The sequence below is a fragment of the Oncorhynchus clarkii genome, chromosome 33 (assembly GCF_045791955.1).
Source record: "Oncorhynchus clarkii lewisi isolate Uvic-CL-2024 chromosome 33, UVic_Ocla_1.0, whole genome shotgun sequence".
Lineage (NCBI taxonomy): Eukaryota > Metazoa > Chordata > Actinopteri > Salmoniformes > Salmonidae > Oncorhynchus > Oncorhynchus clarkii.
The window spans coordinates 11,770,704-11,798,072 of NC_092179.1; the positions used below are offsets into that span (position 1 = coordinate 11,770,704).

At 42.8% G+C, this 27,369-nt stretch overlaps 1 protein-coding gene across 2 annotated transcripts in view; it reads left to right on the forward strand.

Annotated features, from left to right (window-relative positions):
- Positions 1-16,333, forward strand: part of LOC139393098 (metabotropic glutamate receptor 8-like) — a 235,002-nt gene extending 218,669 nt beyond the window's left edge. Inside the window, exons 10-11 of one of the 2 annotated variants that reach the window (XM_071141447.1) lie at positions 13,875-14,118; positions 15,542-16,333. In XM_071141447.1, coding sequence (XP_070997548.1) covers positions 13,875-14,118; positions 15,542-15,591 — 294 coding nt within the window. In that variant the 3' untranslated portion in view covers positions 15,592-16,333. Of the gene's footprint in view, positions 1-13,874; positions 14,123-15,541 lie in introns of both variants that reach the window. The other variant, XM_071141448.1, reaches the window with a different exon arrangement.
- The last annotated feature ends 11,036 nt before the right edge of the window (positions 16,334-27,369 follow it).

Consider the following 27,369-nt stretch of genomic DNA (forward strand, 5'->3'; position numbering starts at 1 on the left):
TATGATCCTCATTATGATCCTCATTATGATTCTCATTATGATTCTCATTATGACGATGTAGAATGGAATTGGAATTGTCACGTGGACTAGAGGTCGACCGACTATGATTTTTCAACGCTGATACCGATACCGATTATTGGAGGACAAAAAAAGACAAAAAGTATACACATTTTTGTAATAGTGACAATTGCACCAATACTGAATGAACAATGAACACTTTTATTTTAACTTAATATAATACATATGGGCTTTTGGATGGGTGTTCTTAAGGTGATTCCACAGGTTGGTGGTATTTTTTTATTTAGCCGTTGCTGACCCCATGCTTACATCTTTATCACAAATAAGACACCTTGCTTTCCCTGGTGCCAATTCCATGTAATAGTCCCACACAGGTGCTCTGCTTTTCTCTGCCATCTGTAAAACACACACACAGCTCTGAAGTGACAATGATACTGAAGAGTCTGCTTAGGAGACAAATACTCTCAACTGTTTGAATAAAAATAGAGTTTACGTTACCTGTGACGAATGTTGAAAACAAAAACTGTCATTTCTATATGCAGGAAATCCTATTTTAATAATGGACATGGTAAAAATGTACTACCAAAGTGCGAGTCATAATTCCCATGACACCTTCTAGCAAAATCTGAAAAGCGGTTCCTTCATTCATTTATCCCATTGGATATTTTTTAGATTCTCTTAAAATAAGGTCTGTGTTTCGTGTAGGCTTACACCACCTTGCCAATTTTATAACTGTGTAGATATCCATAGGACAAGGCAATATTGGCTAAATATAAGCAAAGATCATTTTTTTTTGTAGAGTGGATTTATGAAAATATTTTGACAAACGTTACCTTATCCTAGTGAGATTTACACGGGAATCAAAACGCAGAGGTGGTTTAAGCCTGCACGAAACACTGACCTTATTTGAAGTAGATCAAGACATTCTCTATGGAAGACATGAACGGTAAAATAACGAAGGAACCCCTTTCAAGTTCAGCCGCAAGTTATTACAGGAATTATAACGCGTCGACTATTTCTCTCTAAACCATATACCTTTGACTATTACGAGCCTGCTGCTGCCTACCACCCCTCAGTCAGACTGCTCTATCAAATATCAAATCATAGACTTAACTATAATAAACACACAGAAATACGAGCCTTAGGTCAAATCCGGAAACTATCACCTCGAAAACAAAACGTTTATTCCGTTCCGTATTTTATCTAACGGGTGGCATCCATCAGTCTAAATATTCCTGTTACATTGCCCAACCTTCAATGTTATGTCATAATTACGTAAAATTCTGGCAAATTAGTTCGCAAAGAGCCAGGTGGCCCAAACTGTTACCTTGACTCTTGACACAATTTCACCTGGTTAATATTGCCTGCTAACCTGGATTTTTTCTAGCTAAATATGCAGGTTTAAAAATATATACTTGTGTATTGATTTTAAGAAAGGCATTGATGTTTATGGTTAAGTACACATTGGAGCAACGACAGTCTCGTTCCTAGGCCGTCATTGAAAATAAGAATGTGTTCTTAACTGACTTGCCTAGTTAAATAAAGATAAAATAACTACCTGCTGTGACCCATCCACTGTCCTTGTCCCTCCCACATCTTGTAATTAGACTTTAAGACTGACAGGAGAGATGATATGTCCCCTGGTGGGTGGGTGGGTGGGTGGGTAGGAGAGAGAGAGAGAGAGAGAGAGAGAGAGAGAGAGAGAGAGAGAGAGACTGAATAAGTTTAGGATCCTCCAGCGCTCACTACAGCCAGCTTACTCATAAAAGCCCTTTTAGGACAGGCCATCCCAAGGACACCTAAACTCATTACTGGAAGCATTCGCATGTGCGCGGGGGGTGTAAGTGAGAGAGAGTCGCAGAGAGAAAGAGAGAGGTGGGCGGTGGGAGAGCACAGCACGTGTCATCTGGTTGGTCGCTTGTCACAGCTAAGTGTATGAGTCAAGGACGAGTTTTGTAATTGGAGCGCGACGGAATGCAATTCGGAATTCGGCGGAATGCTTAGTTCCGGCAACGACCCACGCTTTAGTGCGCCTGTCTTCCCTAATATTCCTCGCTTTAAACCCAAACCTGCAGTGCCTGAACTGTGATGTAGTAATGCAGTATTGAGCATTAGAGATGTTTTTTCTTAAAACCCGTCACATGCTGGGAGTGGTGAGACTGGACAGGCACTCTCTCTCAGGTTAATATTTAAGGTGCATGTTCGGCCTCCAAGAGAGCTAAAGCATAAACATAAATGCAGACACACACACACACACACACACACACACACACACACACACACACACACACACACACACACACACACACACACACACACACACACACACACACACACACACACACATTTGGTATGGGCCCTCAGATCTTCAAAAGGTTATACAGCTGCACCATTGAGAGCATCTTGACTGGCTGCTTCACCGCTTGGTATGGCATCTGCTTGACATGTAAGGCGCTACAGGGGGTAATGTGTCCGGCCCAATACATCACTGGGGCCAAGCTTCCTGCCATCCAGGATCTCTATACCAGGCGGTGTCAGAGGAAGGCCCTAGAATTTGTTGAAGACTCCAGGCACCCAAGTCATAAACTGTTCTCTCTGCTTCCGCGCGGCAATCGGTGCCAGAGAGTGAATTCTGGGTCGAAACTCAGTGGACTCTATCCACATTCACCACATACTATACTGACATTACAACGCACACACACACACAGACACACACACACAGAAACACTTTCACACTCTTCACATACGCTGCTGCTACTCTGTTTATTATCTAAAGTATCCTGATTGTCTAGTCACCTTTACTCCTACCTACATGTGCATATTAGTTCAATTACCTCAACTACCTCGTACCCTTGCACATTGACTCTGAGCCGGTACTCCTTGTATATTGTCTTGTTATTACCTCGTACCCTTGCACATTGACTGGGAGCCGGTACTCCTTGTATATAGTCTTGTTGTTACCTCGTACCCTTGCACATTGACTCGGAGCCTGTACTCTTTGTATACAGTCTTGTTGTTACCTCGTACCCTTGCACATTGACTCGGAGCCTGTACTCTTTGTATATAGTCTTGTTGTTACCTCGTACCCTTGCACATTGACTCTGAGCCGGTACTCCTTGTATATAGTCTTGTTGTTACCTCGTGCCCTTGCACATTGACTCAGAGCCGGTACTCCTTGTATATAGTCTTGTTGTTACCTCGTACCCTTGCTTGTTATTACACCCTTGCACATTGACTGGGAGCCGGTACTCCTTGTATATTGTCTTGTTATTACCTCGTACCCTTGCACATTGACTGGGAGCCGGTACTCCTTGTATATTGTCTTGTTATTACCTCGTACCCTTGCACATTGACTGGGAGCCGGTACTCCTTGTATATAGTCTTGTTGTTACCTCGTACCCTTGCACATTGACTCGGAGCCTGTACTCTTTGTATACAGTCTTGTTGTTACCTCGTACCCTTGCACATTGACTCGGAGCCTGTACTCTTTGTATATAGTCTTGTTGTTACCTCGTACCCTTGCACATTGACTGGGAGCCGGTACTCCTTGTATATAGTCTTGTTGTTACCTCGTGCCCTTGCACATTGACTCAGAGCTGGTACTCCTTGTATATAGTCTTGTTGTTACCTCGTACCCTTGCACATTGACTCTGAGCCGGTACTCCTTGTATATAGCCCTGTTATTTGTTTTATTACTATTTATTTTTTGTCATCTTTTTTATCACTGCATTGTTGAGAAAGGGCTCGTAAGTAAGCATTTCATGGTCTACAGATGTTGTATTCGGCGCATGTGACAAATAAAATTAGATTTGATTGATTTGACATACCTCTCTCTCTCTGCCCCTCTCTCTCTCTCTCTAACACTTCATCATACCAACCACACAGCGCTGTGGGGTCAGAGCGGACGTATTTTGTACTTAGTTCAGTCAAGGAGCAAATACATTTAATTGATGTAACATCTCCTCTTTCTCTGTGCTTTGAGTTTGTTGTAGCCAACTACAGCCGTCCACGTTGGTAAATCTATGGAGCTTTTATATTTCTAGGCTCCCTCCATTGCTTTGGTCATGATGAGTACACATGAGAGTGTACACCATGTACTGTAGTAGTACATGTGACAGCTTCCGTACCTTATGTAGTAGTACACGTGACAGCTTACGTACAGTGGCAAGAAAAAGTATGTGAACCCTTTGGAAATACCTGGATTTCTGCATAAATTGGTCAACAAATTAGATCTGATCTTCATCTAAGTCACAACAATAGACAAGCATAGTGTGCTTAAACTAATAACACACAAATTATTGCATTTTTCTTGTCTTTATTGAATACATGATTTAAACGCTCACGGTGCAGGTTGGAAAAAGTATGTGAACCCCTAGGCTAATGACTTCTCCAAAAGCTAATTGGAGTCAGCAGTCAGCTAACCTGGAGTCCAATCAATGAGACAAGATTGGAGATGTTGGTTAGAGCTGCCTTGCCTCATAAAAAACACTCACAAAATTTGACTTTGCTATTCACAAAAGCATTATCCAATGTGAACCACGTCTCGAACAAAAGAGATCTCAGAAGACCTACGATTAAGAATTGTTGACTTGCGTCAAGCTGGAAAGGGTTACAAAAGTATATCTAAAAGCCTTGATATTCATCAGTCCACGGTAAGACAAATTGTCTATAAATTGAGAAAATTCAGCACTGTTCCTACTCTCCCTAGGAGTGGTCATCCTGCAAAGATGACTGCAAGAGCACAACGCAGAATGCTCAATGAGGTTAAGAAGGATCTTAGAGTGTTAGCTAAAGACCTACAGAAATCTCTGGAACATGCTAGCATCTCTGTTGATGAGTCTACAATACGTAAAACACTAAACAAGAATGGTGTTCATGGGAGCAATTGTCTTATTTTTTTATTGACGGATACCCCAACACTCAGACATCATTTTAGAAACTAATGTGTGTTTAGTGAGTCCGCCAGATCAGAGGCAGTAGGGTTGACCAGGGATGTTCTCTTGATGTTTGAATTGGACCGTTTCCCTGTCAAAATGTAACGAGTACTTTTGGGTGTCAGGGAAAATGTATGGAAGTAAAAAGTACATACTTTTCTTTAGGAATGTAGTGAAGTAAAAGTGAAAGATGGCAAAAATATAAATAGTGAAGTGAAGTACAGATACCCCAAAAAACGACTTAAGTAGTACTTTAAAGTATGTTTACTTAGGTACTTTACACCACCGCTGCAAAGTAATCTGTTGTTCTATAGCTAACAGAGTGCTTAAAATGCAGTCCCTTTCTCCTACTCCCCTTGTGGTAATGGCCATGTGATGGAGAAGCTTAACACTCTATCCAAGGGTGCACACTATAGACAAGTGTAACAAGTGAAGAGTTTCAATGACATCACACACTGAAAAACTCTCAATAGTAGTTGCACAGAATATTGGCCAGTGTTACATAGGGTTGGTTTTTCAGTGCAACATTTGTAGTCTCGAAGTGCTGAACACTAGATGGTTTAATTGTACTTTTGGCAGTGAAAGGAGTCTACTCAGTAAAGAATGTATTATTATTTTTATTTGGCGTACCCCCTGACGGCATTGCGCGTACCCCTGGGGGTACGTGTACCCCAGTTTGGGAATACATGCCAAAATTGTAATCAGTAATGTAACTTTTGGATTACCCAAACTCGGTAACATAATCTGATTACATTCCGTTACTTTTAGATTACTTTCTCCTTAAGAGACATTAGAAGATTACAAAAATGTATGTTTCTAATTGAACGACATCTATTGCAGTATAAATCAATGTTAAAGTTTACATAGCTGGCCATATATGGATGTTAATTTTTACTTTATGGGTTGGTTATGTAGGCTTTTTCTAAACCATTGCTTTCTACTACACATAATAATACTATTAAATTATATCTTTACATTAAATACCAAAGTCTATCAGAATTCCAGTCATTCCAATAAATGTTATACCCCCTGATCTTCAAGAATAGGACATGGAAATATGGAAGTATAGATTAGCCTAATTGTTTTACCTGAGCATAACCCCATAACTAAGGACTTATTAGCCAGCCCTACGCTGTTGTTTATGATTTTGTTGTCATGGAGGACTGATTGGGCTCATTGATTGGGCTCGCATGCTTTGAGCACTACTGAAAAGTGCTATTTACATGTGAAAAATGAATGCCATATTTATAGTACTATTGTTTACCTCTTTGTTGGTGACACTTTATCTTGATAATATGCAGCTGTTTAAAGGGCAAATCCACAGATGAAACAATAACAAAATGCTTGCCCCACCTCTGTTTTGGTAAAAGGCTGAGGGATGGGCCTGCAGAAATGTAACCACTCTCAGATTAATAGACAGAGCTATGGATGCAAGGACTGACCATCCATGATATCAAAAGTATTGTTTTAGCCATGTTATGAGGTTATACAGGGTTTGTTAATATTTACAATGCGTACAAACATTGGAGTAAAACAAGCTTATATTTTGGGTTCTCATGGAGTGTGACAGTTGAACTAAGCTCAAGAGGCATTTACAAGTTATATTCTTCAAGGATCAATGGATATATATGAGAGCAAATCAAATGTATTTATATAGCCCTTCGTACATCAGCTGATATCTCAAAGTGCTGTACAGAAATCCAGCCTAAAACCCCAAACAGCAAGCAATGCAGATGTAGAAGCACGGTGGCTAGGAAAAAATCCCTAAAAAGGCCAAAACCTAGGAAGAAACCTAGAGAGGAACCAGGCTATGTGTGGTGGCCAGTCCTCTTCTGGCTGTGCCGGGTGGAGATTATAACAGAACATGGCCAAGATGTTCAAATGTTCATAAATGACCAGCATGGTCCAATAATAATAAGGCAGAACAGTTGAAACTGGAGCAGCAGCACGGCCAGGTGGACTGGGGACAGCAAGGAGTCATCATGTCAGGTAGTCCTGAGGCATGGTCCTAGTGCTCAGGTCCTCCGAGAGAGAGAAACAAAGAGAGAAAGAGAGAATTAGAGAGAGAGCACACTTAAATTCACACAGGACACCGAATAGGACAGGAGAAGTACTCCAGATATAACAAACTGACCCTAGCCCCCCGACATAAACTACTGCAGCATAAATACAGGAGGCTGAGACAGGAGGGGTCAGGAGACACTGTGGCCCCACCCGAGGACACCCCCGGACAGGGATAAACAGGAAGGATATAACCCCACCCACTTTGCCAAAGCACAGCCCCCACACCACTAGAGGGATATCTTCAACCACCAACTTACCATGCTGAGACAAGGCCGAGTATAGCCCACAAAGATCTCCGCCACGGCACAACCCAGAGCAGCAGTGTGATTCACATCAATGAGCTATGTAGATATCAGTAATCAGTGATATCCGTATCGCCGTAGACTACACCACTGCTGTCATTACCTCCAAGCCTTTATTCAAGTTGGATCATCTGGGATGCCGACAGCAGCAATCTTGGACTGTAGCCTTCAAAAGCCTATTCCTGCTCTTTTCCCACGATCCGTCAAACACATTTGGTGTGTCATCGTAGTGGTCTCTGACTTGTGTTTAGACTCACTCAGGTGGAACAAATTTAAACTTGTGCCTTTTTTCAATGCTGGTTTGAATGTCATTGAGAAAACAGAGAAGTGTTTTACGATTGTTTTCCACAAACATCCTTTTTGAATTTAAAAGTAATCCTCGAAGTCAAACCTCTAGTTTTTTAAAAGTATCTGTAATCTGATGACAATATTTTTGCTCGTAACGTAACGGATTACAGTAAAAAAAAGAGAAAGTAATCTCTTACATGTAATGGATTACATGTAATCCGTTACTCCCCAAACCTGTGGTTTAAGTGATGGAGGTAATGACACAAAGCCTAGAGTATTGATTTCTCTAAAGACAGCTTTATACCATAGGAAGGAGAGCAGTGGTGGCTAGCAGAGTGGAGCTAATTGCCCTATTCACAGCGGATCAGCCCCACTAAAGCACATATTTACCTTTTCCACCTATCATACCTGCCCAGCGAGGGAGAGATGGAGAGATGGAGGAGTGATCAAGAGGAGAGAAAGAGAGAGAGGGAGGGAGAGAGACCAAGAAAGAGGGAGAGAGAGAGCGGGAATGTGTGTGTGTGTGTGTGTGTTTGTGTTTGTGTATGTGTGGCTGTACAACAAACATCTGCTGGCTCCCGAGTAGTGCAGCGCTCTAAAGCAATGCATTTCAGTGCTAGAGGCGTCACTACAGACCCTGGTTCGATTCTAGGCTGTATCACAACTGGCTGTGATTGGGAGTCCCATAGGGCAGCGCCGAATTGGCCCAGCATCGTCCGGCTTAGGGTTTGGACGGGGTAGGCAGCCATTGTAGATAGGAATTTGTTCTTAACTGACTTGCCCAGTTAAATAAAGGTTAAATATGTCTGCTGGGTGGATCCTCCTGCTCTCAGCAGAGTGTAATGGATAGTGCTATCTCCAGACGTCTGCTATCTCCAGACGTCTGCTATCTCCAGACGTGCTGCTTTTATAAGGGAGGGCTTAGTGCTCTGAGGACTGCCTCTCTCTATAGCTCTCTTTTTCCTTTCTCACTCTGTTTTTTTCTCTTTTTCTCCCTCTTTGACTGTCATTCGATCTCTCGTCTTTTTCATTCTCCCCGTCTCTCCCCTATTCCCTTCTCTCTTTCTCTCTCTTTCTCCTCTCTCCCTCCTCCCCTCTCTTTCTCTCCTCCGTTTCCCTTCTCTCTTTCTCTCATCGGAGATCACTCTCTGTATGTACACACCGTCCTGTCAGTGCTCTGCTCTCTTTGCCCACGTTCACCCGGGGCTCCTTCTGCTGTAATCTAAAGCTTAATCTACAGCTTAAGCTGCTCTATATCCTATTAAAGTAGATAACACAGACCGTTGTGAAGATAAACTCAGATCAGATATTAGGAGTTGAGTGTCCATGTCGTTGAATGAGCATTTGATGAGTCACTGAAGAGGGAATTGGGGCCAGTCCCATATGACACTCTATTCTTCTCGCACCAAAAGTATTGCTCTAAAATGGAGTGAATCCTAACTTCCACTTAAATCAACATTTCCTTTAGTCATGCATCAATGTCAGTGGAAGACAGTGACATTTTGAATGAAATGGTAATTTTTTTTGGTGGGATTCTTCCCTACCTTAGTCTGGCTGTATGAGTAGTACCTACTGCATAAATGCCCTATAATGCGTTCTCTAGCCTATTCTCCCTCCAGGCAGCTGTTGTTGTGTTGGTACGATATGTTCTCTCCAGAGCTGATGTGAGAGGAAAGGGATGTCACAGGGACAGAGAGCTTAGCTAACAGGGTGACCTGCTATATGAGTCACACCTGGCTGGCATTGAAGAGCTGCTCACACATAGATTCTACACTCACACCATTCTTCCATTGGAAATTCCATAATTTGGTGTTTTGTTGATGGTGGTAGAAAACGCTGTCTCAGGCGCCGCTTCAAGTTTCCCCATAAGTGTTCAACTGGGTTGAGATCTGGTGACTGAGATGGCCATGGATATAGGATATGGTTTACATGGTTTTCATGCTCATCAAACTGTTTTGGATGGGGGAATTGTCATCCTATGGGGGCATGGCCATCATAGCCAAAATAATGGCCTGCCAAGGATTTTTTTAACAGACATTTTTTGACACCCTAATGATGGCACGTTAATTGCTTAATTAACTCAGGAACCACACCTGTGTGGAAGCACCTGCTTTCAATATACTTTGTTACCCTCATTTATTCAAGTGTTTCCTTTTATTTTGGCAGTTACCTGTAGCTAGCAGATCAAAACGGGCTAATGTGATGCTCCATTAGACGTGACAGGAGGGGTACTGTTATGCGTAGCATAGAGCATTTTCGAGCTACCTTAACTTGGTGACACTATCTTCGTTCTCGATTCGGCTAAACGTGTGTCTTTTGAAATAGAGAAGATGTCGGCGTACACGTTGTTGGATTACTTCGCGGAGCAAAACATGTATTTATTTTTAATAACACAGCCTTTTCTCAAGTTCAAACCAACTACCTGCAACTGGACATGGACATTTAAGAAGATACATGTTTGGCTGAACGAAGATAAGGTTGGTTGAAAAATCTCTGTGCGACGCCAAGCAGTAGCGATCCTGTAACGGCTAACGGTGCATTACATTAGCCCTCTAGCTAACTGACACCTATAACGCTGACGCTAGTTGACACCCACTGACACACAGATAACACTGCTGCCATGCCGAAGTCGTGGCATGCAGGCCTCGAGGCCTGCCTAGAGATGTGTACCAGTCCACACCGTTAGTACATTGTCAGAGCACACTGTGCACACGCATGCATTATGTACCCACACACACACACACGAGTAGTGGAACATAGAGAGTGAACAAATGTGAACGATGAGGAAGGCCAGTGATGAAGATGCCTCTAGCAACTTGCTGGCCCAGCGTGATGACTCAACCACGATTTATGGCATTGTTTGAAAGACATCTGAGGGCTATTATAGGGGTCAAACACACCGTGTCTGTGACAATTTCGATGAAGAGACATTCTAACAGAAGTCCTAGGGTCATTGAAGCCAGGAGAGGTGAAGACTGATGAAACTTGAATCGACTAAATTAATGTTACTGTGTGAATTAAATTGCCATGTTCGGATTGTTTCAAGAGTTCATAAAGAGCTATGTTTCATTATACTGTAAGTGCTATGGATTTATTGTCACAGAGAAACTGTGTTACTCGGTACGCTTGATGGCGGATAGTTCAGAGGAGCGTCACAGGAGCGACACAGTGTTGAGGTGTGGTGATTAGATTAGAGAATGCCTGGAATGTTTTGGGCCGTGCAAAGGGATGTTAATTAGACGATAGGCGATACAGGTAGTTGGCACTCTTGGAATACTACAAGATGGGTTTAAACTTAGATCATGTTATTGGTTAACCGATCTCCTGATGTACCATGTATGTCATAGTGGTGCATTTTCTATGCTGTTAAGACTAAGACTACTAGATTATTTTTTGGTATTATTTTTTCATGAGAAGATTTCTGGTGTCCATCATTTGTTTATTGTATTCTTATTGTGTAACTGTAATAATTATGGCTACTTTTAAATGGATACGAACCGTAGTCCTCAAATTTCTGATTAATATTACTTATTATTATTTGGTGAAATGTCTAATGGTAAATGTTATTCACAATATACATAGCATACAGTGCCTTGCAAAAGTATTCATCCCCTTGGCATTTTTCCTATTTTGTTGCATTTCAACCTGTAATTTAAATGTTTTTTTTTTATTTTATTTCATGTAAAGGACATACACAAAATAGTCCAAATTGGTGAAGTGAAATGATAAAAACAATTTTTATTATATTTTTTTAAAGAAAATTCAAAATCGAAAAGTGGTGCGTGCATATGTATTCACGCCATTTGCTATGAAGCCCCTAAATAAGATTTGGTGTAACCAATTATCTTCAGAAGTCACATAATTAGTTAAATAAAGTCCACCTGTTTGCAATCTAAGTGTCACATGATCTGTCACATGATCTCAGTATATATACACCTGTTCTGAAAGGCCCCAAAGTCTGAAACATCACTAAGCAAGCAGCATCACCAAGCAAGCAGCACCATGAAGACCAAGGAGCTCTCCAAACTGGTCAGGGATAAAGTTGTGGAGAAGTACAGATCAGGGCTGGGTTATAAAAAAATATCCTGAATCTTTGAACATCCCACGGAGCACCATTTTTAAATCCATTATTAAAAAATTGAAAGAATATGGCACCACAACAAACCTGCCAAGAGAGGGCCACCCACCAAAACTCACGGACCAGGCAAGGAGGGCATTAATCAGAGAGGCAACAAAGAGACCAAAGATAACCCTGAAGGAGCTGCAAAGCTCCTTCAAAGAGTATCTGTCCATAGGACCTCTTTAAGCCGTACACTCCACAGAGCTGGGCTTTACGGAAGAGGGGCCAGAAAAAAGCCATTTATTAATGAAAATAAATAAGCGAACGCGGTTGGTGTTCGCCAAAAGGCATGTTAGAGACTCCTCAAACATATGGAAGAATTAACTCTGGTTAGATGAGACTAAAATTGAGCTTTTTGGCCATCAAGGAAAACGCTATGTCTGGCGCAAACCCAACACCTCTCATCCCCCCGAGACTACTATCCCCACAGTGAAGCATGGTGATGGCAGCATCATGCTGTGGGGATGTTTTTCATCGGCGGGGACTAGGAAACTGGTCAGAATTGAAGGAATGATGGATGGCTTTAAATACAGAGAAATTATTGACTGAAACGGACAATAACCCTAAGCATAATGCTAAAGCAACACTCAAGTTGTTTAAGGGGAAGCATTTTAAATGTCTTGGAATGGCCTAGTCAAAGCCCAGACCTCAATCAAATTGAGAATCTGTGCTATGACTTAAAGATTGCTGTACACCAGCGGAACGCTTACAACTTGAAGGAGCTGGAGCAGTTTTGCCTTGAAGATTGGGCAAAAATCCCAATGGCCTGATGTGCCAAGTTTATAGAGACATACCCCAAGAGACTTGCAGCTGTAATTGTTGCAAAAAGGTGGCTCTACAAAGTATTGACTTTGGGGGGTGAATAGTTATGCTTATGTCTTATTATTTCTTGTTTGTTTCACAATAAAACATATTTGGCATCTTCAAAGTGGTAGGCATGTTGTGTAAATCAAACTATACAACCCCCCACAAAAAAAATATATTTTAATTCCAGGTTGTAAGGCAACAAAATAGGAAAAATGCTAAGGGGGGTGAATACTTTCGCAAGCCACTGTATATGCTTGGTCTAACTATGCATCTCATCTCAAGGTTAACTCAATCATTAAATGATAGGACCATGATTGCAAGACATTAGTTCCTTTGTCCCTTAACCTCTTAATAATTGCATAACGGTAAACCTAGACACGTGCATCTTATAGTATTCCGAGTGGTGATGCAAGGTTCGCAACCTTGGCGATACTGGACACGATTCTGGACATTATCATTCACATGATAATGGAGTCGTATTGATGAGTGTAGTTTATTATATTCAACATAATGTTTGGATCATTTCTACCACCCTACACACACACACACACACACACACACTCACTCACAAGCGCACACACACTTCAACGTATAAGCCTTTTCTCATCTTCTTTCCGGATGCTCTCATTAGAGAGGATATACTGTAAATTGGTATTACTGTCAACATGTGTAATCTGTTCACGCCTGTTCTCTCTTGGCGAGGGAGGAGGCGGTGGAGCACTGGTTTGTTTTCCTCCTCAGCGGAACGCTACGCTGGCTAGCCGGGGCTGTGTTGTGCTGTTGTGACTGAAGAAGCGTGACTGGCCATCTGCTAGCTGTGATTCCTACACCATGCTATAGTCAGGGATGGACACAGATGAGTGGCTGCGCTTTGAGAGGAATCCTTCCGACGGTGGAGGGGTGTGTGTGTGTGTGTGTGTGTGTGTGTGTGTGTGTGTGTGTGTGTGTGTGTGTGTGTGTGTGTGTGTGTGTGTGTGTGTGTGTGTGTGTGTGTGTGTGTGTGTGTGTGTGTGTGTGTGTTAGTGTGTCTGTGTGCGTGCGCAGGTTTGTGTTTATTTCTAATGAAGCTTCCGCTCAGTGACATGATACCATAGGGGTTTTGTCAAGTATAATTTCTGACATTGTACAGTAGCCATTGTAGGGTTATCAGCGTATGGTTTATATCAGCGTATGGTTTATATCAGCGTATGGTTTATATCAGCGTAGATTGGTCGGTATACAGTTGTTAGTGGTTACAATATATTGATGCCTTTACTCTCTTCCTCCCTCCCTCCCCCTCTCCCTCCCTCCCTCTCTCCCTCCCCCTCCCTCCCTCCCTCCTTCCTCTCCCTCCCTCCCCAGATGTACATCCAGACCACCACCCTGACTATCTCGCTCAGCCTCAGCGCCTCCGTCTCTCTGGGGATGTTGTACATGCCCAAGGTCTACGTCATCATCTTCCACCCGGAGCAGAACATCCCCAAACGTAAACGCAGCTTCAAGGCCATAGTCACCGCCGCCACCATGTCAGGAAAGCTGCAGAAGGGAGGCGACCGGCCCAACGGAGAGGTCAAGACGGAGCTGTGTGAGAGCATGGAGACCAACAGTGAGTAAGAACACACCTTTACTAACCTATACATAATACACTTATATATCTAATTATGTATTGTATACACCTATACTAACAGTATACATATATATAGTACATCTACACCAGGGTTCCCCAACTGACGGCCCATGGGCTGAATGGTTTTATTTGGCCCCTTGAATTTTCATTGTTGGACATAAGACTGTCAAAACACCGGGAAATCACCTACAAGTAATACATTTTTGGGGGAAATCTGTCCCCAACTATTCCCACGCATAGTAGAGAGACACGTGATCGCATACAAACGTCAGCAAGATTTGAAATGGTTATGTTTTAGTCAAACATATCTGCTTGGGATTCTTGCAGTCAATTTGTAATTCTGTTCCGGCCGTGGCTGAATCTAGTTGATGATCCCTGATCTACACTAATATAACTACCAATCTATACACCTACACTCATATAACGAATCTGTAGATCTACAATTACACACAACAGAAATAATCTATACAACTACGCTGATATAAGCAACCTTTTGATAATCTCTACAACTCCAGTATGACAGTAGTAACATGTAAATTGGGCCCTTTTTCATATCTCTCATTCAAATATCAGTCTTTTAATAACAAAAAAAAATGTAATGTCTGAATTGTTAACAATGTTCTTGAGAGAGCTTGAGTGCTGCAACCTGTTTTTGGGGCACTGTTGTTTACTTCACATACAGAGTGTTAAAATGAGCTTCCCATTCAGCTTAACTATGTGGAGCAGCTTACTTAAACGTTGTGTGAGGAGCCAGTCTTCCCTCATCGACACTACGACCTGGAAATATTTTTCTTTCACCAGTGGAGATTCAGAATGTTCCGTGGGTGCTCTGAGAGGTTTAAACGGTTCTGGAGTGGTTGGGGTAATTAGGCTTAGTTTACTCTGTTCCGTGTTCTGAACTGCAGCATTTTAACTATTTCTTCATCACAGACCTGAACGCCCAGAAGTCTCGCAGTCAGCAGTTTGGTCGGCTAGAATAACGCACACACACGCGCACGCACACACACACACACACACGCACACAGAGTTCATTTTCACAAACCACAGTCTGCCTGAGACATCATTTTCAAACTCTACCTGCCTATGGTTTGTGTTTTGTGAAGAAGAAATTGTTGGAACAGTTTTGATTCCCACAGTTTGACATAATGTCTCCTTTAAAATCCTCCTTAACAAAGCGGGCACGGGGCACCGTCTTGACGATAGCTCAGCGCCAGCGGTCCACGGTTGCTTAAAAACAACTGACATTTACAACCAACAGCTACAGGGGACATGTAACATAACGGACTTGACAAACACAGTCTCAGACCCCAGATGCAGGTGTGCACTAATATTACACTCAATAGGAAATATATATCTCCTGATATATTTCCTCTCCTCTTTTCCCCTCTTTTCCCCCTGGCAGCTTCATCAACTAAGACAACATATGTCAGCTACAGTAATCATGCCATCTGAACATCTGAACAGCACCAAAGTGGAGGGAGGTTTCCCAGGGGCGAGAACAGCTGAGGGAAGGAGCTGTCACTCAGACCGACAGATGACGGCCTGATGGACGTAAAGACAGACAGACAGATGGAACTCCCACCACCACCGCTAACCAAGCATGAGACATTTTATATTGTTCTGACAGCATCAAACCGACACAAACCACCAGAGAGGCGGGACCACAAAGACCAACCACCAATCAGTGGGCCCCGTTTGCTCTCTTCCTGTAAATCACAGCACAACGGTCCTGCCATAAACTTTGAACTAACCGTGGAAAAAAGAGACTTAACGGTTAAAAAAAAAAAAATCCCTGCAGGCTCTATGGTCCAGAGAAAAAAATGAAGAAAAAATAAGAAAAAGATAACAAAACAACATGGTGTAAAAGTTATACACAAGGGAGATGTATATGGAAGATAAAAAGTCATTAAAAAGAGTTTTAAAAATTAAATATTTAAAAGAGAAAATAGAATAAACTATGAGAATCGACCATTATGTTTATTGTTATTCTACTTGTAAGTATTTTTGTGGTTGTGAAGATTTTTTCATTCTTGTCCCATCTGTCGTGCGACCTTGCATACTCAGAAAGTTTGTCTCTTGTATCGATTGGCTAACTGGATGGGTAGCCCTGGCTTGTGAATCTGTAAATGCCCTGGTTGAAGCATGCCAGTTTTTATACAAATGATTTATTTATAATAAAGGAATGTTTTGCAAATGTGTAGATTTGTTGCTTGTGCTTTTAAGATACAACACAGACACCAATTTGATATTTTTGTTTATTACTATATTTGTGACAAAATCGTCTCGATTCGGTCTTCTGTAGCAAAATTTGAAATTGCGTTTTTTACATTGGATAAAACTGGTTCTGATTTGAAAGATGATAAACGTGGCCTTTGAATGTTTTGGTACACCCACTGGAGAGCTCTCCTTTGTCTACACCCATTCAGTATTGCTCACACCCTCTTAAGCTTTAGCCTCTATCATGGATGCCATGGTTGCCCTTAGTTTGAAGACAGGTGTTTACTCCATCCCCTTAGCTATCATACTCTAATTCCACTGATTTCAAAACTCTGTCCTCCAGAAAGTGGTGAGCAACACAACGTTTGGACACACCTTCTCATTCAAGGGTTTTTCTTTATTTGTACTTTTTTTCTTCTACATTGTAGAATAATAGTGAAGACATCAAAACCATGAAATAACACGTGTTGAATCATGTAGTAGCCCAAAAAATGTTAAACAAATCAAAATATAATTTATATTTGAGATTCTTCCTTTGTACACTCTTAGAATTCCCTCAACCAGCTTCAACTGAAATATTTTTCCAACAGTCTTGAAGGAGTTCCCACATGTGCTGAGCACTTGTTGGCTGCTTTTCCTTTACTCTGCGGTCTATCTCATCCCAACCATCTCAATTGGGTTGAGATCAGGTGATTGTGGAGGCCAGGTCATCTGATGCAGGACTCTATCACTCTCTTTCTTGGTCAAATAGCCCTTACTCAGCCTGGAGGTGTGTTGGGTCATTGTCCTGTTCAAAAACAAATGATAGTCCAACTAAATCACTGACAATGTCACCAGCAAAGCACCCCCACACCATCACACCTCCTCCTCCATGCTTCACGGTGGGAACCACACAAATGGAGATCATCCGTTCACCTACTCTGCGTCTCACAAAGACACGGCGGTTGGAACGAAACATCTCAAATATGGACTCATCAGACCAAAGGACAGATTTCCACCAGTCTAATGTCCATTGCACGTGCTTATTGGCCCAAGCAAGTCTCCTCTTTTTATTGGTGTCCTTTGTAGTGGTTTCTTTGCAGCAATTTGACCATGAAGGCCTGATTCATGCAGTCTCCTCTGAACAGTTGATGTTGAGATGTGTCTGTTACTTGAACTCTGAAGCATTTATTTGGGGTGCAATTTCTGGTAACTCTAATGAACTTATCCTCTGCAGCAGAGGTAACTCTCGGTCTTCCTTTCCTGTGGCGTTCCTCATGAGAGCCGGTTTCATCATAGCGCTTGCTGGTTTTTGTGACTCCACTTGAAGAAACTTTCAAAGTTCTTGAACTTTTCCGGATTGACTTTCATGTCTTAAAGTAATGATGGACTATCGTTTCTCATTGCTTATTTGAGCTGTTCTTGACATAATATGGACTTGGTCTTTTACCAAATAGAGCTATCTTCTGTTTCCCACCCCTACCTTGTCACCACACAACAGACTGGCTCAAATGCATTAAGATGGAAAGAAATTCCACAATTTAACTTTTAACAAGGCACACCTGTTAATTGAAAATCATTCCAGGTGACAGCCTCATGAAGCTGGTTGAGAGAATGCCAAGAGTGTGCAAAGCTGTCGTCAAGGCAAAGGCTGACTACTTTGAAGAATCTCAAATATAAATAAAATGTGGATTTGTTTAACACTTTTTTGGTTACAACATAGAAAATAGTTTAAAAAATAAAATAAAGACAAACCCTGTAATGAGTCCAAACCTTTGACTGGTGCTTTATGTCTAGTTTCCTGAAACGACTCCCATTTATTGATTTTAAATTATGTGGACAAAGACACAATGACAACAAGTGTAATGTCACATTCCCAGTCCTGTACCCATCCCTCCTACCCTGTCCCTGTATGGCAGGATGTAGGCTGTGTCTGACCATCTGAATCTCTACACGTTTCTCTACACCCAAGATGGCGGACTTTCCTTTTCCTTTCTCTTTCTCTGTATTAAACCATCAATACAGCAAATCACTTTTTCCTGACACACAGCAAAACAAATGATTTCAGTTTTGAGCAGAACACATTTCTTTCATTGATTTTCCCTGGTCTTACAGCGTTACAAACCTCTACCACTCCACCGAGGGCTGTTGTCTTCCATACTGAAGTAGCTACTAGTGTAGTGGAGAAGCTATCCGCAAGCTGGGTGGATGACGAGAAGGCAGTGTGTGTGTGTGTGCGCATGCGGGCGAGTGTGTGTGCCTGTTCACCTGTGTGTGTGTGGTAATGGAGGTCTACTTGGAGACACTGGGGGCAGAATCCCTTGTGCTTCTGAACTAGCGAGCTCCGTCTCACTAAATGTCGAAAGGTTTCAAAGAAAATACACGAGATCTGAGAAGTGGTGAGCTGCGTCAATACATTCATTGTCACTGGAACGATCGATAAAGCTGAAAGAGGAACACAACACCGTTTCCTGTATACAGCAACAGACAAGCTTTGTACGTCAGACTAAAAGTAATCCAAGTCAGGGCTTTGTTTAACTGATGTCCCTGTCGGCTGCTTTGTGTGAGCCCAACTTCCCTTTACAATGAAATGAGAAAAGAATAGGCCACGGACCGCACAATGATTTGTATTTACAACACATTTAATGGGAAGCAGCTTGCGGGCCAAACAGCTGTCATTTTACAATAGAAGAAATAGAAGACCGCTGTCTGTCGTTGATTAATGTTATTCTCATGTGTTCCTTCTACAGCCCAATGCATAGCAAAAATACAGTCTGGCCTTTCACAGTCAAGTCCTGATCATTAGCATACCGACAGATAAGAAGTGGTGGTTGAAAGGGGTGTGTTATAATCAGGCAGTGGTCCTGGGAGTCTATGCCTGCCACTTAGCACCGGACCCAAGTTTAGGGCTACCTCTGAGAGGGTAGTAGTGACAGCAATCCTAGTTATCTACCTGCAGGCTAATTCAATGACCAGTCACACAGACCACTGTCACTGTCAGGGACGATGGACTACACACACAACACCAGGAGACTGCTCTCTCTGTGGATCCTCTCACACCTATATGGTTGTGACAGCCGACAGGTGGGAGAGAGTGTGAGCGTGTTTGTGTGTGCACTCAAGCGTGTGCGGGTGTGTTTGTTCAGGTGAAGCAGGCAGATGGTCCTCCTCTGTCTGTGTTGGTGAGTGTTTGTGCGTTTAGCGTGGATCACTGGATAATTCTGAATTCCGGTTCAGATTATGGATGTGGTTGCCATGATACCCTGACCAGATGTTGGCAACACTGGACCTTTCTTCTCTCTCTCTCTCTCTCTCTCTCTCTCTCTCTCTCTCTCTCTCTCTCTCTCTCTCTCTCTCTCGTCATGGACATTCTGTTGTCCTAAAACACCCTCTTCTATACAGCACAGACAACAACAGGAGCAGTAGATAGGGCTGTCCAGTTTCAAACCACTTTCTCCAAACAGATTATCAGATCTGTCAATAGTTTGCTTGTCTGACTGTCTGCAAGTGTTTGCTCCCATCCAAAACCTGAGGAGATATGGTTGTAATCTGAGTTTGTTCGAATGTTGTGTTATTTTTTCAGGTTAGTCACACACTAGAGCCTCAAGGGAGGTTATTGCTGTGTTTGTATATTTCTTTCCAAAATAAGATTTTATCCGGACTGTGAGTCAGAATATTTCATTGTTTGTGTATTCCTGCAGCCCAATGTACTATAGCAGCTCTATTGTTTTAGGACCTGAGAACAGAGGCTCCCCAGAGGCTAGTAGAAGAGGAGAACGGGTTGAAGCTCAAACCACACACACACACACACACACACACACACACACACACACACACACACACACACACACACACACACACACACACACACACACACTTAGAATAAATAGGGTACAATTCACTGTGGGAAATGGATATCAACAAACATATACTGTACTGAAGGTGTGTTTGCAGATGTGATCGCCTTGACCCCATATACACTGGCACCAATATTGAAAACATCAAACACCAAACATGCTTTTCATGCCCAAGTTTCGACATGAAAGAAAAGTTTGTTGGCAATATTTCCCTTTTAGTTATTTACAGTTACTAGATTCCTGAATGGTCTTCCGGTGAGACCATTTAAATTTACGACTGTGTTGTGTTCTGGCCAGCCTGTTCCGCTCAGACTTCGTCGACGGCAATGGACGGACACCTGGGACGGACGGCGAGCTGTCAGAAATATCACACCTGCCATTCAGCGTTCCCGGGCCGCTCCCCGCCACATTGCTCCGGTGTGTTCTCCCGTTAATGAGGGAGCGTCCGTTAGAGAATACCGTTAGCGTGTTTAAACAGCGGAACGAACGGAGCCTAGTGCAGCCTGCGGGCGACACAACAACGCCTGTTTCTGTTTGCAGCCTGCACCGCACCGGGAGAACGCTGATGCCTGCCTGCTGCCTGCTTCGTGCAGCCTGCCTCCCTTCCAGCTGCTAGCCTGAGAAATTAGGTTTGTCATATCGACTGTGTCTAAGTTATTTCATTAAAAAGGTGGCTGGCATTTTCGAGCATGTTGATGTTATGTAGCCTTTCCTGTGATGTTCAAATAGCTTAGTCTCCACTAGGATCAGAAAGCTTATACATCGACTATGTGCGTATCATAACACACCATCTGTTTCTGAGGGCTGTTTGTATGCCTTAGGGCGCGGCTTCCTTTCAGGACACCCTGCACATTATTAAAAGATAATCCGTTGGAAGTTTTATGCAAATATCTTGAGACAAATTTATGTTTTGCAAATGTTGTATTGCAATAACCTATGTAGGTACATCTGACAATCACTAAAAGCCTAATCTCTGCCTGGGAGAAGAACAGAATAAAGGAGGAGAAGAGAGAAAGATGAGAAGAGAAAAAGTGGAGAGAGGAGAGACGTCCTCTGAGGATTGTTGACTGCTTCGTACAACTGGACTGAACGTCAGGAAGCTGTCTGGGTGAGTCCAACTGATTTTGATTTGAAGTGAGACGTTCAGCACATCGAGGCACATCTCTTTTCCCCTTTCCCAAAATATTCATTTCAAAACGCATGTCTCACCGATAAGCAGAATTGGTTTCATTGACTGTGCCAAAGAGAGTTGACTTCGGCGAATCAAGCGGACATATGATCTTGTTAAGTATTGTACTAATTCAGAGGGGGATACAGCAGTCTGTCGCTGGTTTGTCACGCCGCTTTGTCTCTGAACAATGACAGACTATGCCGCTGTTCTACTGGCTCTTTCCTCCTTTTAGTATTTGTTGATGAATTAAAGAGTGCTACCTTGCCACGGTCAAGTCCTCTCCAAATGTTACCCATAGACTCCACAGTGTATCTTCAAAGACTGAGCAGTTCTTAAAATACCCCTCCAGGGATGTTTATTTTGGTTGCGTTGTGCTCTGTGAGCTGAATCTACAGTGTGATTATCTTTGGAAATTTTTAGGCCAAGTTCACATACAGGAAGGAACTGTTGTCAAGCTCGATGGATCAAGTTACAAGAGCTGCTGAGTTAAACAATATATATATTTATCTTGACCTTCTTGTGATATTCAAAACTATTGATCTTAAAATTGGCCATGACTGCAGGCTTAATGAGCAGGAAACACTGCGGACGCTTATAAGCCCGAGACCAAAGAGGGTAGAGGATCTTGGGTGAAAATAAGGTGTCTCTTTGAATTTCACAGCAATCATCTGGCTCGGCTCAGGCTGGCAGCCACACTCTCCAAAGCCACTCTCTATCACTGTAGCTAGAGAAGGGAAACCACAGTGACTGTGGCTCAGCTCACTTAGTCCTGAATGCTGCCAGTTAAAATACATGGTTGTGCCCAATACAGGGAGACGGGTACAGTTTCTCATTCTATCAGGGCTTTCTGATAGATGTTGTTTCAACTTGAATGGATAAGTTTGTTTTGGGGAGGCTGAGTGTGTGTGTGCAAGCATGTGCGTGTGTGTCTCTGTCGTGTGTTTGCGTTTCCCTGTCTGCCCATACACACGCTACCTGGCTGTTCTCCCAGGTCTAGAGGCCAAAAGCCTATCCTCTTGGAGAACATTCTACCCATCAGGTATTTGCCTTAAAAGCTCAGGTCCATTATTGTAATGACGTTTGATACCGCAAAATGGAAGCTGCCGCCGATTTGCACAGTGCAATTTTCTACATATAAAACCATGTCTGCCCACGGCAGGAAATTAGGGACATTTCATGTAATGGGCAGAAATGGAAAATGGCTTTTCAAGGCCCATTTACAAAGTGCCAACAGGCATCTGACTTGGCGTCAGTTATTGGTCATGTCAGGCTGTGCCTGCCAGCCCGGAGTGGTGTGGTTAGTCTAACGAGGAGCTTTGGGCAGCACACATGCACTTTGTGGTGAAGTTTTAATGAAGGAACCTGCTGTGAGGATGTAGCAGGAGTCTGAGAGGCTGTGACGAGGCTGTGGATAGACCTTGGCCCAGGGGCACAGCAGGGTTCTAAGTTTGAGCTGTTTTGGGAAGGGTGTTGGGGAAAGGTGCCAAGGTAGTGCGTTCATGGGGAAGAGATGGTACACAGACCATTCAGGTCAACGCCCAGCAGGTGTACACACGTACACGCGAATGCACATACAGACCAGTACTGGGGTTATTAAGGACAAACATCCTGACACAGCCAAAGCACCTGGTTTAACTTGATATAGTGTATGTGGCTGATATGGACTCAAATGAAGTCAGTTGATTACTTTCCTCCTTTGTCTTCCTCCAGCCATAATCAATACTGAAGCCTGTTTTATTGTGAAACGATTGCAGCAGATAAAGTGGCTATCCACAGTGTGTCTGGTATTATTTCTCACTATCTGAAAGGGAAGTTAGGATTCAAATGTGTGTCAATTGTGAAGTATTTTTGTATTTTTTGTTATGTCTCTGTCCCCAGGAATAGTAGCTGTTTCCAGGACATTAAAGACATTAAAGACATGCTCCGGGCAAGTAAGGAAGCATTTTTAAAATCTCCTTCTTTGGGCTGGATGTGTCCATGTGTAGTTCATACATGCAGAATTAACTTACCTCAATTAGCCATTAAATCCCTAGTCTAAAAGCGAGTGTTTTCTTGAAGCTGTGACACGCCATTTTCCCTACATTTCCCCCCCATGCAGGCCAGCACCCCTAGCAATTTCTAGCCAATGACCTTCACCCCCTCGCATTTGAGTGACAGCAAGAGGTCTGCCCAGCATTATCTAATGAGGTTGCATGGTGTGCCCAATGGAGGGAGGGAGGGAGGGAGGGAGGGAGGGAGGGAGGGAGGGAGGGAGGGAGGGAGGGAGGGAGGGAGGGAGGGAGGGAGGGAGGGTGAGAGAGAGAGAGAGAGAGAGAGAGAGAGAGAGAGAGAGAGAGAGAGAGAGAGAGATAAAAAAAAAATTACGATCACTACCTTCAGAACTACTGGCTAAAAAGTATTACATAGGTACCAGAGAATCTCTTTAAGTGAATCATATTTCAGAGAATAGGTTCTGAAGAGTAATTTCTCTTTTGATCCTTCTGTTTTTCTGTGATCCCAAATGTCACATGAGATAATTGCTGACGATAGACACTGAAAAACCTCCCTGCTGAACTTTTGGCATTTCAAAATAATTTGTCTTTGAAATACTTAAATTCACTTTCCAAAATTCAAGGCAATTCAGTTTAATGGCACAAGAACCATTTTGCCTTGAAGTGACAAGTTACTTAATTTTTAAAAGTCTTTGGGGGAGATTGATTATTTTTTGTATGTTAATTAAATTGACGCATGGGTCAATCAACTCTAGGGGTAGCGTCTAGCCCAGGATGACATAACCAGTCTGCGGTCAACTGCCACATTAGTTTGTGTATGACTCACTAAAGGCATTTTCATAAGCACAACTATTTATCATGCAGTTCCTACTGCTTGTTTGCAACTCACTATGTGACTCATTTTGGTATACACAGGTTCATTTAGTTTACATCATTTAACAACATGGGAAATAAGACATCTAGAATTCAGCATCTGACACATAATTTACATGACGTCATCCCGCATTAGTTTATCATTATATTTGTTGTTTATCATAGTATTTGTTGCTATTAATTTAATGGCATGCCCCCCCATTCATATTGGCCTGTCCAGCATTTTAACATGATCCTAAACATTATGGGATGTTAATTGTTTCATTTATACAGGAACCACACCTGTGTGGAAGCACCAGCTTTCAATATACTTTGTATCCCTCATTTACTCAAAATAATTTCCATCATTATGGCAGTTACCTGTATCTCCCTCAGAGTGTTCTTATGGCTTGGATGACATCAGAGAAAACACATCTGCCAAGTCTGACATCCCCTGCTGTGTGAGTGTGTGTGTGTGTGTCTGTGTTTTTGTTTACGTGTGTGTGTCTGTGTTTTTGTTTGTGCATATGTTCGCATCCATGTGCTTGTGAAGGCACTTTGCAGTTTCCACGGAGCCTTCTCTTCATCTACCTCTCATTTTCTAGTTCCATTTTGGGACAGTCTTGTCTGAGTTCACTTTGCACAGAGAATCAAAGGCATGTAAACATGTGAGACGTTCCAGTATCAGACAGTGGTTCAGCATCCGCAGGTCAGCCTTGATTGACGTGTAGAGGGAGTCTGGACAATTATAGTGGTAGAGCTATACAGATCAGTATGGTACAGCACAGCCTTGTGTCCCAAATGGCACCCTATTCCATATAGTGCACTACTTTTAACCAGAGCCCATTGTGCTCTGGTCAAATGTAATGCACTACTGTATGTAGGGAATAGTTTGCCATTTGGGACACACCCAAGGTTTAGGGTGACTCATCGTGATGATGGTGGCTGACAGATATGAAACATCTGTCTTCACTTTTGTCTCACCAACCTGTTGTCGGAAAACTTTAGTTGATTGCTACTCCCTCTGGATAGGAGAGCCTGCTAAATGACTCCAATGTGATGCAAACAACACAGATGTGATATTTTCACAGAGACGGTATACTTTGTGCCCATGGCAGCCTGACTCAAACACTCATTCATTCTGACTGCTGGGCTCATATGGCCTTGACTGAATGACCTGAGGTGTGTGTGTGTGTGTGTGTGTGTGTGTGTGTGTGTGTGTGTGTGTGTGTGTGTGTGTGTGTGTGTGTGTGTGTGTGTGTGTGTGTGTGTGTGTGTGTGTGTGTGTGTGTGTGTGTGTGTGTGTGTGTGTGTGTGTGTCTACGTGTTTGTGTGTGTTCTTCCTCCTCCTCCTGGCACACAGGTCAGTAAGCAGATGAATAGCGATTTTGTTCAGCCCCATGCCACCTCCCTGTAACCGCTGTGAGTAATGCTCTGATGTGTTACCCTGGGCAAAGCTCTCCTTCTTCACAATATCCCCAGGCCTGGCCAAATGATATTTGGCGATCATTCTGCAGGGGCAGATGAATAGACACATGCTGTGACATACTGTGTGCATATCTGGGTGTGGGTGGGTGGGGGTGTGTGTGTGATAGGGGTTAAGGGATATTCTCCATGACATCCAGTGGTTGAAACTGAATGAGAATGAATACATGAATGAATGGAACTTTAATTTGCCAATCTTTTGCTCTGCTCCAGAAAAATGGGTCGGATCAGAGAGTCACACAGTCTTTCTTCTCTGCATATAGAGTCCCCCTCCTCACTTCTGCTTAGACAGTAGCTCAGCTATAGGCCAGTGAGGTAGAAAGTTCTGGTTCTGTAAGGAAAACTGTTTTGGGTAAGGCTCTGGGCCTTTCAGCAAGGCAGACAGTTATAAGTCTTCAGAGGCAGGCAGACAGGTCTGAGCCTATGAGGTATATACAGTCCTGGGCTCTGGTCCTGTCGCAGACAGACAGTTCTGGGACTCTTGTAAAATGGGTCCACTGGGCAGACAGCTGTGTGTGTCACTAAGGGAGGTAGAAAGCTCTGGGGCTATGAAGCGGCCAGTCCTGTGCCTGCTGTTCAGGGTCATGGCTGGTAGGTTAAAAAAAAGTTGTTCCTCAGTGCATGTGACCTGCTCTGTGATGTCTGAGTCACACAGACTCACCACAGTTATTCACAGCCTTACCCACCCCGGGACATCATTAACCTACATCTGGGGAGAGAGGGAAGGAGGATGGGAGGGGAGGGAAGGAGAGAACGAGGCAATAAGTCAGGGAAGGAAGGAGCGAGATACACTCTTAGAAACAAAGGGTTCTAAAAATGGTTATTCGGCTGTCCCCATAAGAGAACCCTTTGAAGAACCCGTTTTGGTGCCAGTTAAAACCCTTTTAGTTCCTGGTAGAACCCTTTTGGGCTCCATGTATAACATTATGTGGTAAGGGTTCTACATTGAACCCAAAAGGGTTATATCTGGAATCAAAAAGGTTTTCTTCAAAGGGTTCTCCTGTGGGGACAGTCGAAGAAGCCTTTTAGGTTCTAGATAGCACCTTTTTTTCCAACAGTGTTTGAATTGTTTTTTTGCTGCTAACAGGGAGACAGATCACTATTCTGTTCAGGTCTTGATTCACTGGTGCAGAATCAAACAGATGTGGCACAATATGAAGAGCTGATGAAGAGGAGAGGATGTAAGGTTTGAGGTGTCGGTATACCCTCTGATCCCTCAGTTCTGATCTGTGTGTGTGCAACTAGATTAGTTTGTAGTTGCAACACGCTTTCATATTGCCAGAAATCCGAGCGAATACAAAATTCCAAAAAATAAAAAATAAGAAAACACAAAGGACAATGTCAACAAGTCTTCTTTTACGTAATAGATCATAAGCTATGAGGCTGATGTGGCGTGGGAGGGATGTTGCCAGTCATGTCTCTGCTCTGTTCCGGTCAGAGGTCAAAGGTCTCTAATTGAAATAGAGGCACGCCGGGAGAGTTATTTAACACTGCTAGTCTCAGACTCATTTTAAGTATCTAAACAACCATTTAACACACTCTTCATTGAAGTAATGACATGGGCTTTCGATACAGATGCTAATAAGCGAGTCAAGTTGAAGGCATTGAGGTAATAACCCAGAATATTTTATACAGAAGAAGGTGTTAAAGTGTTAGTTAACCTTTGAGGTTCTAGTTG